This window comes from Cololabis saira, chromosome 22 (assembly GCF_033807715.1).
Source record: "Cololabis saira isolate AMF1-May2022 chromosome 22, fColSai1.1, whole genome shotgun sequence".
Lineage (NCBI taxonomy): Eukaryota > Metazoa > Chordata > Actinopteri > Beloniformes > Belonidae > Cololabis > Cololabis saira.
This window is the reverse complement of record NC_084608.1, coordinates 30,870,611-30,886,016: the sequence shown is the minus strand read 5'-3', so window position 1 is coordinate 30,886,016 and position 15,406 is coordinate 30,870,611. Positions and strand designations below refer to the sequence as shown.

The following is a 15,406-nucleotide window of genomic DNA, read 5'->3' as shown; positions in this document are numbered from 1 at the left end:
TCTTCCTATTTGTGGCCGTGTACAGGACTGTCTCAGAAAATTAGAATATTGTGATTTTCTGTAATGCAATTACAAAAACAAAAATGTCATACATTCTGGATTCATTACAAATCAACTGAAATATTGCAAGCCTTTTATTATTTTAATATTGCTGATCATGACTTACAGCTTAAGAAAACTCAAATATCCTATCTAAAAAAATGAGAATATTCTGGGAATCTTAATCTTAAACCGTAAACCATAATCAGCAATATTAAAATGATAAAAGGCTTGCAATATTTCAGTTGATTTGTAATGAATCCAGAATGTATGACATTTTTGTTTTTTTAATTGCATTACAGAAAATAAAGAACTTTATCACAATATTCTAATTTTCTGAGACAGTCCTGTATGTGGTTGTAGAATGGTGGTTATTTTACACTGCAAAAACTCAAAATCTTAACAGGAGTATTTGTCTTATTTCTAGTTAAAATGTCTCATTTTTAGTAAAAGAAATCTCATTACACTTAAAACAAGACCAATTTTCACCTATTTCAAGTAGATTTTCACTTAAAATAAGTAGAAAAATCTGCCAGTGGAACAAGATTTTTTTGCTTGTAATAAGAAGATAAATCTTGTCTTATCTTGTCTCTTTTCTACTTATTTCAAGTGAAAATTTACTTGAAAAAGGTGAAAATTGTCAAATAACAAGTTATTTTTCTGGTGATGACTCTTGTTTTAAGTGTAATGAGATTTTTTTGACTAAAAATTAGACATTTTAACTAGAAATAAGACAAATATTCCTGGTAAGATTTTGAGTTTTTGCACCGTAGGAGAGAGACGGCAGCCAAAAAAATGAATAAACTTGTCTTTTAAACATCTTTTTAGTGCAATTTTTTTTTGGGGGGGGGGGGTCGATCCAGTTCAGGTGAACTAAAGTCATGTTGATGCGCATTATAAGGTAAATAAGATCAATGCAAGTTTAGATATATACAGTCCAATGAAAATCCAGTTTAATTCATGATGATGGTATTTATAATAATAATTATTCTTATTTTAATCATTGCTCTTCACTATAAAGAATTAGAGTTTGGTTCCTCTGGATCTGTTTGACTTCCAGGGGTTAGTACACCGCAATAACATTCCCTCTAGAAATAAGCATAATATTCCTAAATCTAGTCAAAAGTGCCTTATTTAAAGCACAATATCATTGGTAATGGGGTAAGAAAAACATTCTTGGCTACAACCCTTTAAACTACCAAAATAGTATTTTTAAAAACTCTTAGAAATGACTTTTGCAGCGTACCGAGGAAACCGTCTCTGGACACCGTTGGATATAATCAGTCAGAGAAATGAAGCATGTCGTGTTTGCAGAGCGATAACCGGGGTAGTATTAACCCAGAAATCCCAAATCCCGCGCTGTGAGGCAGGAATGTTGATGATTTGCTGTGGGCTGTTGCTTAGAAGCCGTCTCACACAGAGAGCCTTTCTAATGAAGGGATGGGTTCGTCCGGCCAGCAAATAAAAACCAGCCCCAATTACGAAGGGTTCAGTCTGATTTAAAGGGGACCTATTATGATAAACAGGATTTTCTTGCTTTAACATATATAAAGTGGTCTCCCCTCAGCCTGCCAACTCAGAGAAGGAGGAAAGCAACCAAATTCTGCAGTGTCTGTACAGCCGCCCGGATGAGACGTCCAGTGTGATGTGGACAGAGGTGGAAAAAGTACAAAAATATTGTACTTAAGTAAAAGTACAAATTTTCTGCTTGAAAATTACTTAAGTAAAAGTAAAAAGTACCTCAAATTAAATATAATAAAGTACCAAAAGTACATGGTGTAAAATGTACTTAAGTACAAAAGTAAAAAGTGCAAAGTACAAAGTACAAAGTACAAAATTCAAAGTACAAAATTATTTTCAAAAGGATTGCAAAGAAATGAAGAATTCAAGAATTTGCTTACAACTCTAAATAATGGTGATATTATTCTGACCCCTTTAGCGTTTGTTTCCATTACCCCATTTTAATTTCGTCGGCTTGAGCGTCGGCTGCCGCTCGAGGCTGATTTATGGTTCCGCGTTACACCAACGCAAAGCCTATGGCGTAGGGTACGGCGAAGCGCACCGTACGGTGCGCTTCGCCGTACCCTACGCCGTACCTTACGGCGTAGGCTCTGCGTCGATTTAACGCGGACCGATAATTCAGGCTTCAGTCTTCATCGGTCCTCGACGCGACGGCGGTTCCTCCGGCCTTTCCGGCCCGCCTCTGCAGCGCAACTCCCCCGGGAGATGCGTCTCCTTCTCGGGGAGGCCGAGTCTCCCCGTCCGCCCCAGGTGTCTCGTCACGGTGATTCGTCACGCCGGGCAATCACGGGCAATTCACTTGCCCCCCTTCCTTCCCGTCTGCCTCAGCCCCCGCTGTGTTGTTCTCACGGCAATAGCCTACATTTTTATTTAATGTAAGACTTTAATTTGTAGCGAGTAACGACGTGTCCAATTTTAAATATAGCGGATTAAAAGTACGATTTTGTCCTTGAAAATGTAACGAAGTAAAAGTAAAAGTACAGAAAAATCAAAGTATCAATAAAAGTACAAATTCTCAAAAATCTTACTTAAGTACAATAACGAAGTACTTGTACTTCGTTACTTTACACCACTGGATGTGGATACGAGCCATTCAGATTCTAGTCCCGTCTTTACGTAACCAAAATGTAATTTGCATAGGTTGGCCTCCGATGCGTGAAACCACGTCCACAACTAACTCCGCCGGCCGGAGCTTCCGCCATTTTTTCGTAGCGGTGTATCGCGTCATTCAGTCAGCCAATCAGCACAGTGCCTCATTATCATAGCCCCGCCCACTCAGAATCCTGCATAGATAATGAGGTTAGAGAATGGGAAGATTTAGGCCACGTTTACACGTAGCCGGGTATTTACAAAAACGGATATTTTCCCCTCTACGTTTTCAAAAATATCCTCGTTTACACGGACCCGCATGAAAACGCTGTTAACGTCATGCCAGCCAATCAGAATCCTGGAAAAACATCAACAAATGACACGTGTAACTTCCAGTTAAGGCTGATTTAAGGTTCCGCGTTACACCAACGCAGAGCTTACGGCGTAGGGTACGCGGCGACGCACACCGTACGGCACGCATCGCCGCGTACCCTACGCCGTAGGCTCTGCGTCGATTTAACGTGGGACCATAATTCAGGCTTTACTTCCAAGACGGAACAAGAGTCTGAGAGAATTTTGAAACACACAAATATTGACGGTGGCCAAACAAATTGTAAACACAGGTCGCACTCATGACGCTGCTGGGGCTCCTTCTGTCGCATAATGTGACGTAAATCTCCGTTTTCCTCCGTTTTCTCTGTTTAGACGCAAACGTGAAAACTGAGTTTTTGAAAATCTCCACTTTGGCCGGAGTTTTCAGAAATGATCGTTTTCGGGGGCTTTGACCTCCGTTTTCGTGTAAACGAACGGCCAAAACGCATGAAAACGCCTCCGTTTTTGCCCCGTGTAAACGGGGCCAAAGACATGGTTTAGAGGCTGAATTTCTAATTTATTTAGCAAAAACAATCAAAAGCTTGTTTTTAAGACATTCAAGGTCTGTTTAAAATAGGGATTAGATGTCATAATAGGTCCCCTTCAAATGGTTGCATGATTCCTCTCTCTACCTGAAGGCACGCTGCAGTACATGGCTCCAGAGATCATTGATAAGGGTCCTCGAGGCTACGGGGCCCCCGCTGACATCTGGTCCCTGGGCTGCACCATCATCGAGATGGCCACCGGAAAGCCTCCCTTCCACGAGCTGGGAGAGCCGCAGGCCGCCATGTTTAAGGTGGGTCCTGAACCCGCCCTGACTGCAGGTCCTGAGCTGTTCTGTCCATCTCTGTGGGGTCAGAATGCGTTCACCGAGAGCGTTTCTCCGTCCGTAGGTCGGCATGTTCAAGATCCACCCGGAGATCCCTGAGTCGCTGTCGCTGGAGGCCAAGTCCTTCATCCTGCGCTGCTTTGAGCCCGACCCCCACAAGAGAACCATCGCCTCAGACCTGCTCCGAGACCTCTTCCTCAGGCACAACACCAAGGGCAAGAAGAGCAAGATCGCCTTCAAATCACCAGGTTCCACGCACGCAGACGCACTGTTAGCTGGGAGCTTTTGCTCACATTTGGATTTTGACATCTTGGCTGCTTAAACACAAGGAACTGCTTCCTCGGTTCTGTTATCAATGACGCATCACGTCTACTCCGCTGATGAGTCCCGCCTGCCCTGAAATAATGATGTCAGAGAAAACTGTTGAACCTTTAATAAACTAAATTGAACCTTCACACTCCAGTCAGGTCTGATGAAGCTCTTAGCGTCTGTCGCTTCTGACTCCAGCTTCCTGCAAAGCCGCGTTTTTACCGATCGACCAGCTTTCATAAACCGGTCTTCTTTTTTTCTCTTTTTTTTCCTTTTTTTCTTTTTTTTTCTTCCTTTTTCATTTCCTTTTTAATCTCGACAGTTTGACTTTTTTCTCGAAATTTTGACTTTTTTCTTGACATTTCAACTTTTTATTGAGATTGTACTTCAACATTAACCTCGACATTTCGACTTTTTTCCTGAAATTTTGACTTTTTTCTTGACATTTCGACTTTTTTCTCAACATTTCGACTTTTTTTTACGAAATTTTGACTATTTCCTCGACATTTCGACTTTTTTCTCAACATTTTGACTTTTTTCTCAACATTTCGACTTTTTTTTTACGAAATTTTGACTATTTCCTCGACATTTCGACTTTTTTCCCGACATTTCGACTTTTTTCTCAAGATTGTACTCCAACATTAACCTCGACATTTTGACTTTTTTTCCTGAAATTTTGACTTTTTCCTGGACATTTCGACTTTTTTCTCAACATTTCGACTTTTTTCTCGAAATTTCGACTTTTTTCTCGAAATTTAGACTTTTTTCTCGAAGTGCATAATGAAAAAAAAAATCTTCCCCAGTTATAACTAATATAGATTCATGCAGCATGTGTGGCCTTCATTCTAAGGCTTATATAAGACTTTTCATTTTTAGCGGCTCCAGACAGGTTTTTTGTGTTTTTGGTCCAATACGGCTCTTTCAACATTTTGGGTTGCCGACCCCTGGGTTAGGAGATGACACCCGGAGCTTGTGATGTTTGTGATGTTTGTGAATCCAGTAACATTATATAGATTAAGTTAGGAAAAGCACAACAGGTCCCCATTTAGCTCCAGGGATAAAACATTAGATTCGATTGTCCTTTATTCCTCCCTTAATGGGGAAATTCTCTTTGTGCAGCAGCAGTACACCCAAACACACACATGCACGGAAAGGGTAAAAAAAGTAAAAAATATATAATTACAAAATATAAACAGTATTTACATACATCTACTGCAGCAAAGACAAGCACGTAGTTTTGTGTCGTTGGCCCGGTCACTTCCTGCTCGACAGCGTTTCTCGTTACGAACCTATGTCAGACATCAACAATCATGCATCGTGGTCACGTTGCCCGTTTGTGCCCTCAGACTACATCCACAACATCTCTGCGGCGGTGCAGCTGCAGGGCGAGACGGCCGGCAGCAGCAGCAGCGCGGACGGCTCCGTGAGCCCGGACTGCGACTCCAAACACGACGTCTTCTTCCAGAGGAAGAAGAGCCCGGGGTCGGAGAACCTGCTCAAGCCGCCCAACTCCAACTACCTGAGGTGGGAGCCCCGTCTCAGGTTTATACCAAACTTAACCCTTGTACTGTCTTCGGGTCAAAATGACCTCATTCTCCTGATCCTTCCTTCTCCCTTCCTTCCTTCTTCCCTCCTGCATCTCCTTCCTTCTTCCCTTCCTCTTTTCTCCCTTCCTTCCTTCCTACTTTCCTTGTTTTCTCCCTTTCTTCTCCTTTCCTTCCTTCCTTTCTTCCTTCCTTCCTTCCTTCCTTCTTTTCTTCCTTCCTTCCTTCCTTCTTTTCTCCTTTCCTTCCTTCCTTCCTTCCTTCCTTCCTTCCTTCCTTCTTTTCTTCCTTCCTTCCTTCCTTCCTTCCTTCCTTCCTTCCTTCCTTCCTTCCTTCCTTCCTTCCTTCCTTCCTTCCTTCCTTCCTTCCTTCTTTTCTCCTTTCCTTCCTTCCTTCCTTGCATCCTTCCTTGCATCCTTCCTTCCTTCCATCCTTCTTTTCTCCATTCCTTCCTCCCTTCCTTCCTTCCTTCCTTCCTTCCTTCCTTCTTTTCTTCCTTCCTTCCTTCCTTCCTTCTTTTCTCCTTTCCTTCCTTCCTTCTTTCCTTCCTTCCTTCTTCCCTCCTGCATCTCCTTCCTTCTTCCCTCCTGCATCTCCTTCCTTCTTCCCTTCCTCTTTTCTCCCTTCCTTCCTTCCTTCTTTCCTTGTTTTCTCCCTTTCTTCTCCTTTCCTTCCTTCCTTTCTTCCTTCCTTCCTTCCTTCCTTCTTTTCTTCCTTCCTTCCTTCCTTCCTTCCTTCCTTCCTTCCTTCCTTCCTTCTTTTCTCCTTTCCTTCCTTCCTTCCTTGCATCCTTCCTTGCATCCTTCCTTCCTTCCATCCTTCTTTTCTCCATTCCTTCCTCCCTTCCTTCCTTCCTTCCTTCCTTCCTTCTTTTCTTCCTTCCTTCCTTCCTTCCTTCTTTTCTCCTTTCCTTCCTTCCTTCCTTCCTTCCTTCTTTTCTTCCTTCCTTCCTTCCTTGCATCCTTCCTTCCTTCCATCCTTCTTTTCTCCATTCCTTCCTTCCTTCCTTCCTTCCTCCGTCCTTGACCCGAAAGCACAAGGGTTAAGACCTGAAAACGTCGTTGCTGAAGCTGCAGACGGTGATGCTCTAAAACGACGCTACTATATCTGAGCGTGTGTGTTTTGGTGCCAGGTGGTGTTGGCGCGCCCCGCTGCCTTTTACAGCTGCGGTTATAATGAGTTCTGATCATTTTATGACCTTCAGCTGGCGGCTGGGAACACACACATCATGGCACGTGCACGTGCCGACTCACGCTGCCCGTGCACTTCCCTGGACACACGGCAACCAGGAGAGGCTGTAAATACACTCAGACCAGAGGGCTGTAAAGCGCTGGTGTAATTCTGGCTTTATGGTGTGTGTGTGTGTGTGTGTGTGTGTGTGTGTGTGTGTGTGCTGCAGCGTTCCAGATGACAGCTCTGTATCGGAGGATCGCAGTGCCCCCCCGTCAACTGAGGACAGGGACGGCGGCCTCTTCCTGCTGAAGAAGGACAGCGAGAGACGAGCTATTCTGTACAAGGTGCTCAATGACGACCAGGATAAAGTCATCTCCAACCTCATGGAGAACCACATCCAGGTGTGTGTGTGTGTGTGTGTGTGTGTGTGTGTGTGTGTGTGTGTGTGTGTGTGTGTGTGTGTGTGTGTGTGTGTGTGTGTGTGTGTGTGTGTGTGTGTGTGTTTGTGTGCAGGTCTGGGACACCTTATTTCAGTCACAGCTAGTTAGTATAACTTGGCTGGTTAACCTGTTCTGCTAATTAACGTTACTTTACTTTATACTTTATTCGAATCAAATCTGTCCACTAGGGCTGTTCGATTTTGCCCAAAAATAAAATCTCGATTTTTTTTCTCTCAAAATCCGATTTTCGATTACGATTACGATTATTTTGTGAATTGACAAAAAGCAAAGAAATGATTTCAAATATGCTGTTTTTTTATTGAACATTTGCCCCGTTGGGCTTTAAGTGCAAACTTTGCTCTTATTAAACCAAAAATGAATGAATAAATAAGTTGAAAAAAAAGTTTTAAAAAATATAATAAAATATAAAGTTTTATCTCTGAAAAAAAAATCAGCAAATCAGCACTTGCAAACATACAGTAAGTTATATTTCCAATTAAATAAAACAAGACATTTTCTAATTAAACTAAACTGGGTCTTTGCATACTAAATAATAATGCAATGAAGGAGGTAGAGGTGTGTAATGTCAGTCATTACACTTGCTATCCACATTTGCAAGTTTTTTGCAAGGAACACGAGCCGGTCTACCGCATCTGGCTTGAGGGATGCCCGGTGGCATGTTACAACGCCCCCTCCTACACTAAAGAGCCTCTCCCATGGGGCACTTGTGGCAGGTATTGAGAGGTATTTCCATCAATCATTAATATGGTATCAATCATTAATATGTGTGCAGAAGAGGAAAAAAATAAATAAAAAAAAAAAAATTAAAAAAAAAAAAAAAAAAAAAAAAAAGTGAAAAATCGATTTTACGATTTTCGCGTTTTAACATCGTTCTAATTACTTAATCGCGATTACGATTTAAAATCGATTAATCGAACAGCCCTACTGTCCACACGTCGTCATTTCAAATCTTGCTATCAAGATCTGTAACTAGTGTTTCCGGAGCTGAAACAAAGAGTATCAGTCGGACCCGCAGGACCCCGCTGCTACTGATGTTACGTCCTGATTGGCTGGAAGTCCCGGAACATTTCCGCCTGAAAGGGTCCTGAAATTATGTTTTGGTGGCATTTATTTATTACACTTGTATTTACTCTCTTGACTGTCTGCTCTGCAGCTGCAATGATTTAAATTTTATCAATGCGGTACTCCATCCTTACTCCTAGACCAGGGGTCGGCAACCCAAAATGTTGAAAGAGCCATATTGGACCAAAAACACAAAAAACGAATATGTCTGGAGCCGCAAAAAATGAAAAGTCTTGTATCAGCCTTAGATTGAAGGCAAATACATGCTGTATATTAGTTATAACTGGGGGAATATTTTATTTTTTCATTATTATGCACTTCGAGAAAAAAGTCGAAATGTGGAGAAACAAGTCAAAATTTCGAGAAAAAAGTCGAAATGTCGGGATTAATGATGAAGTTCAATCTCGAGAAAGAAGTCGAAATGTTGAGAAAAAAGTAAAAATTTCGAGAAAAAAGTCGAAATGTCGAGAAAAGTCAAAATTTTGAGAAAAAAGTTGAAATGTCGAGATTAAAAAGGAAAGGAATAAGGAAGAAAAAAAAGAAAAAAGAAGAAAAAAAGAAGAAAAAAAGGAAAAAAAGAAGAAAAAAAGGAAAAAAAAGGTCAAACATTTCTGAAAAAGCTCCAGGAGCCACTAGGGCAGCGCTAAAGAGCCGCATGCAGCTCTAGAGCCACGGGTTGCCGAACCCCGTTCTAGACCAACCGGTAGGTTTATCTGATCTTAAAGGTATTGTGACATGAAAAACACATTTTTCTTGATTTTTTGTGTTTTGTTGGGTGTCTTGACATCAATTACACCCAAAAAACAACGAACTTTTAACATTCAGTGTATTGTGTGCTTTCTGGGATTTTCTGCATAACTATGCAAAAACGGCGCATGTGGTTTGGTGGCGGATCGTTACGTAACGGCCCGCTAAATCACCGCCCCCTCCACCCAGCTCCCTGTCTCCTCTCCTCTCCAGTGCACCATAAAGGCTGATTTATGGTTCCGCGTTACACCGACGCAGAGACTACGGCGTAAGGTTACGCGGCGACGCGCACCGTACGCTGAACCCTACGGCGTAGGCTCTGCGTCGATTTAACGCGGAACCATAAATCAGGCTTAACACGGAGCTGTTTAGTGTTTAGAGCCTCTTTTGTTTTCATCACCGGAGGAAAACTGCTAAGAAGACCCGCGGCCACTGACTGGACTTAAGATAAGGGGACAGTGCTGCTTGCATGCCTTTATTTTTATGATTGTTTGCTGTGGTTCGCCCTGCTGCTTTTCCGTGCATGCTTCGCCTGTCGCTCTCCGACGCCGCTGTGAGCGTATGGCTGGAGGAGGAGGAGGTTTGGAGGAGGAGCGGCGCAATGATTGACAGGAAAGGGAGAAAAGGAAGCATTTTTCACGGGGCAAAAAAACACTGTAATAAAAAGCCAGGAAAAGAGTACTAGATTGAAGTTTTTCTTGTTACACTCTTTTAGACACATTTGAGGGATGTTGGCCAAGACTTTTAATAGTGTTAAAAGCATGTTAAAAATGATGTCACAATACCTTTAAATATTTTTTTTACTTTAAAAGACTTGAAAAAGTGAGAAATTGCACCCCCTGCTGGTGCTACAAGAACATGCAGGCATATATTAGCTGCCCGCCAATCAAAGACCACTCCCCTAGTTATGCATAAATGTGTTGCTTTCCATAAAGTTACTTGATTTGGTGCAATAAAATCCTCCCCTGTAAAGTAGAAATGTTTATTTCTGCTACAAGGCTGAATATTTGAAACTGCGGTCTGTGGAGAGTGACTCGTTTTTGGGACCGGCCCCTAGTAGCCACTTTATGAACTGCGATCTTTCTTTCTTGGGAAGTTTTTTCTTGGCGTTGACGTCCCTTACATGAGGTGAAAACTTTACAAACTTAGAAAGTTACACATTTTTAACTTTGGAATAACAAACTGGAGCTTTTATTTAAACAACTACGTCAAAAATCCTCCCAAGTTCCTGATGTGATTTGCCAGAATCATGAATTATCCACATGTCTGCATTTATAAAGGTTATCATGAACAATAGTTGGTGTTTGTGAATGCTTTTTGCTTTGATCTTTCCATATGCTCACTGGTACAGACTTTATACCCAACAATGATTGTTGTGCTTTGTGCAGCACATGGGAAACTCCTCACAAAAAAACTGACCTTTTTTAAAACTTTAAAAGTTGTTTTTCTCCTTGTACATCATCTCAAATTAAAGTGACTTCATTATTTACAACCACCGAAGGGATGCAAAAAACAAACAAGTTGGGTTTGTTCATTTAAGAAACTTTATTCCAGTAAAGTATACAAACAAGTTCAAGACAGGAGCCTGCAGTTTCTTGCGCCACCAGCAGGGGGTGCAATTGTTTTCTTTTTAAATTCTATTATATCATGCCTGATCTCTTCTGTCATGCAATATCACACGGATCAAGTACCGTTCATTTAGATAAATCGTGGAGACACTCCAACTTGTTTCATCTTATTTTAATGCCCTTCTGTGTGTAAATGTGTGTTTGTTCAGGGCAGCGAAGAGCTCCAGCTGTCCGTTGAACACATAAAGCAGATCATCTGCATCCTTCGGGACTTCATTCATTCTCCTGAGAGGCGCGTCATGGCGGACACCATCTCCAAACTCAAGCTGGACCTCGACTTCGACTCCACCTCCATCAACCAGATCCAGCTGGTTCTGTTCGGCTTCCAGGACTCGGTTAGTACCGGCACTCACGTCAGAAGTACAACCAGATATCAAAGACCGTTCGGCCCAAAATCGGCCCGTATCTGCAGTTTTTATTTGGCTACTAATACTACTACTACTACTACTGTCATTTAGCAGACGCTTTTATCCAAAGCGACTTACATCTGAGAGAACACAAGCACAAAAATCACATATTAGTAGGGGTGGATATTGGATATATAGTGGATATTACGATACAAATTGCGATATCCCGATTATGCAATATATCCCCATATATATCGCGATATTCTACATAGTTCAGCGAAAAATTTAAAAATGCATTACACATCTTAAAATCCAAGTTGTATATATGTACATCAGATGATAGTGATAATTCATTGGACAGACTGAGTCAAAACAATGTAATTTAAACTTTCAATTTTAATTATGCAACATATTTGCATGAAAAAACACACTGAAACACAATGAAAAGTGCAGTGTGTGCATTATTCTTAGATACAAAATACTCAAAATAAAATGCAGTGTCTCACCCACACTGAAATTGAAATCACAAAAATACAGTACAGCTACTTGCCCCTGACTTAAAATGACAAAAATAAAATGCAGTGTCTCACCCACACTGAAATCACAAAATAAAGTGCAGCTAGGGGTGGGCAAAAATATTGATACGGCAATATATCGCGATACATACATTGAATATCGATATCGTATCGGGAGACTATGTATCGCGATATATTGCTGTATCAATATTTTTGCCCACCCCTACATATTAGTGCTGGTCAGACTGCTGGGAGTCCAGTTGGACACAGTTGCTGTCACGCCAGTGCTAGAATATCTTTTTTTTTATATATATATATGTTGGGGTTAATGTAGAAAAACGGCTATTTTGCAAACTAGCCGGTCAATGTGTAAATTTGCCGGCAGGGCGGCTAATGTAGAAAAATGGACACAAGGTACTTTTGTTAAGGTGGCAATACATTTTTAAACTCATGGTGCGCGGACATCACATTTTTAATCATCTCTCCAGTCTCGATGCTCCAGTCAGATCGAGACAATTGTCTAGAGCTGACCGTGGCATACCCTGGCAATTATAGCAATTATTCTGAGTCCAAATCCCATGCAGTATATTCCTCAATTGTGTATTCAAAAACGAATAATGCAAACTACAGATCACGTCATTGGCACCCCAGAATAGAGCGCCACCGAGGTGGCAAAGCGCAGTGGAGGGCACTCACCTCTACCAGCCTTATAGGTCTGGGAAATGTACTCGCAAATATCCAGTGTGACAGTCTTTGTGAGGAAAGATCTATTTCCACCTTCTCTTTGCACCTCCAAAACAGACAAACAGTTGTTGCGTCTCTCTCATGGAAGCTCCTAAACCCGAATCGCACAAACCCAAAGCGCGCGCATGATGAGACGAGGTCTCTCCTCCTCCTCCATTTGCACAAATTGATTAAACCAAAACAAACTAAGCAAACGTAATTCATTTGGTAGATAGAGTCCAGTTACTACAGAACAGCCTACAGTTCAGTTGAATGGATGAAATTCGCGCTTCAAACCGGTCACTTACAGTCTCCAATCAGTGCAGTTGGTGCGTAGCAGCCAGTGGAAGAAGCCCATCTGCTGCACATGCTTGTTGTTGACAAGGCTATTTATGGCTAGTGAAGAAGCCTAACGTTACACTCCCCAGAAAAGTGTGGGGTCTGACACATCCACAGCGTTAACCGGCTACTGCCGTTTTACTACATTAACCTGGCGGTTATTTTGCACATTGACCGGCTATTTTGCAAAATAGCCGTTTTTCTACATTAACCCTAACATATATATAAATAAGAAAGCTAAGTCTAAGAAACACTGGCTCACATTCGGCTGCTTTAACCCAGCCACAGATTCATCAGACACGGCACAATTCTGTGTTTTCTTGACACATCCGTTCAGCTTTTGATATTCAAGCCTCATCTGGGTCGTCCAACATGTGCAAAAACCCACGTTTGGGCCAAAGACACCCCAGAATCATTTCTAATGTGCCTATTATCTGACCACAGTGATCGAATGTTAAAAGAATAAGCACTTATTAATAAATATCTGCACACGACAAAGTGAGCAAAAAAGGAGGTTGTAGGAAACCCCTTCTGTAATTTTAATTTATCACAATTTTAGTGGTCGACATATGAACTTTCAAAGTTTAAAGAATCAGCTGCTCTTTTATGTAAAATGACACAAAAATAACTTTAATGGTAAAAAGTACAGGAGTCACACCTTAGCAAGGTTTTAATGTTGTTTTATGTCAACGTTTTTTAAATAATTGTTAGTCCGGACACCACCGGATGGTGCCAAAAAGAGAAAATGTGATTTTTAAAAGTGTTTTATTTCAATATACCCCAATGCAAAGCCACACTATGTAGCAATAACAGTTTTGACCACATGGGGCCAAGTTTATGAGTGAGACACAACAAAGTGCACCTCTAGTGGGACAGAGTGGTATTACAAGATGTGTCATTGGTGCAGTACTGTCATTGGCTCTGGTAATGCTTTATAATCCATTGTTCTTCCGTGGGAGACTCCATTAATTAATTAATTAATTAATTAATTTTTATTTCGAACATGTATATAAAAAAATTTAAATAAAAAATAAACAGTAACATCTTCATATTCACATATGTTCGAAAAAAAGGAGTAGGAGGAAGTCTACACTTTTTCCTAGTTCCTACCCCTTTATAACTCTATGAATTTAAAATATTGTTATTATTATATCTACACAATATCCATATAAATATAGTCTATATAAATACTACCTAAACATGCCTATTACTACATAATTATCCATATAAGTATATAGAAAATATTACATAATTACATCAATATATAGAAAATACAAATATTATTTAAATATACACTATATAAACTACATAAATATCCCTTTAAATATATATATGCTACATACCTAATACATATATAACATATATTACATAATTATAACTATCCCTCTCAACATATAATATATACTACATAAATATCCACATAAATATCTAAACATATCTTAAGAAAGTATAATATACCTTTTTCCCTTTTTTTATTTGTTTCTCACATTCTTCGTTAACCCAATTCTTCTTCCATATACCTGTTCATAAATAATTTTTTGTATCTCTTTTGAACAGATTTATGTTAGTACTTTGTTTCATAACCAATGCATAAAAGTTAAACTAAGAGTAGAAAGCTGGATTTTAACTCTGCAGAAAAGTATCTAAGATGTTTCCTCTCCATGTCAGGTGAACAAGGTCCTGAGGAATCATCACATTAAACCTCACTGGATGTTTGCCATGGACAACATCATCCGCCGAGCTGTGCAGGCGGCCATCACCATCCTCATCCCTGGTGGGAGACGCTCGCATCACTTAGTCTCAATCCCAATACACCCCCTACTTTCTTTCACTCGCCCTTCTTTTCTTCACTACCCCTAAAAAAGAAGGGACAGATTTTAGGGCACTTGAAATCTTCCCAGGGGTCTGTCCCAATACACCCACTACTCCTACTTTCAGCACCACCACTAATCAGGAAGCTGAGAGCCAAAAGCTGTTTTAATTTCAGCTGTAGCGCTGTTAATATGCCACTTTATTAAGTTTTAATATTTTTTCAGGTGTAAAAGTAACCGTTAAGATCCCCAACCTGGGCTCAGTTTATCCAAATAACGCCTGTTAAGAAATTTCTCGCTGCGCCGTCGTCCCGGGGAGAAACCTGCAGCTCTGTGGAGAATTACCGCTGGCTGAAATAAATCATTTAGGAAGATAAATGTTGGTGTAATAGATGAAATCTAACAGTTGTAGCTACGCCTGTTAAGAAATTTGCTCCAAAAATTTCGGGATTTCTGCCCACCGGCTCCGGAGCTGATTTATGGTTCCGCGTTAAATCGACGCAGAGCCTACGGTGTAGGGTACGGCGTACGGCGTACGGTGCGCGTCGCCGCGTAACCTATGCCGTAGGCTCTGCGTTGGTGTAACGCGGGACCATAAATCAGCCTTTATTCCGGCGAGGTTGCAACAACGAGGAAAATGAGTGATTATGTACATTCACTGAGTGAATATTATGACAGTAAAATATATATTTCTCGCTAGAAATGTAATCAAAACGTATTTTTATTCAGAAACTAACTCAAAATATTGATTTTATTCACTAAAAAATAAGAAATGTCCGCCATGTTTTTTTTTTTTGATTCAGTCCGCAAATGACGACGAAAAGCATTCTGGGAAATCTTTCTAGCCCTCGGTCATCTAGGGTAGCATCTGAAAACCCTCGCTCTGAAGGGCCAGAT

The 15,406-nt window shown here is 40.8% G+C and overlaps 1 protein-coding gene across 2 annotated transcripts in view; it reads left to right on the top strand.

Annotated features, from left to right (window-relative positions):
- map3k15 (mitogen-activated protein kinase kinase kinase 15) overlaps positions 1 to 15,406 on the top strand; it is a 75,847-nt gene that overhangs the window by 40,086 nt on the left and 20,355 nt on the right. For both annotated transcript variants that reach the window (XM_061713026.1, XM_061713025.1), the window contains 6 exons: positions 3,660 to 3,817; positions 3,915 to 4,098; positions 5,506 to 5,683; positions 7,103 to 7,277; positions 10,924 to 11,109; positions 14,367 to 14,472. In XM_061713026.1, coding sequence (XP_061569010.1) covers positions 3,660 to 3,817; positions 3,915 to 4,098; positions 5,506 to 5,683; positions 7,103 to 7,277; positions 10,924 to 11,109; positions 14,367 to 14,472 — 987 coding nt within the window. The remainder of the gene's footprint in view (positions 1 to 3,659; positions 3,818 to 3,914; positions 4,099 to 5,505; positions 5,684 to 7,102; positions 7,278 to 10,923; positions 11,110 to 14,366; positions 14,473 to 15,406) is intronic.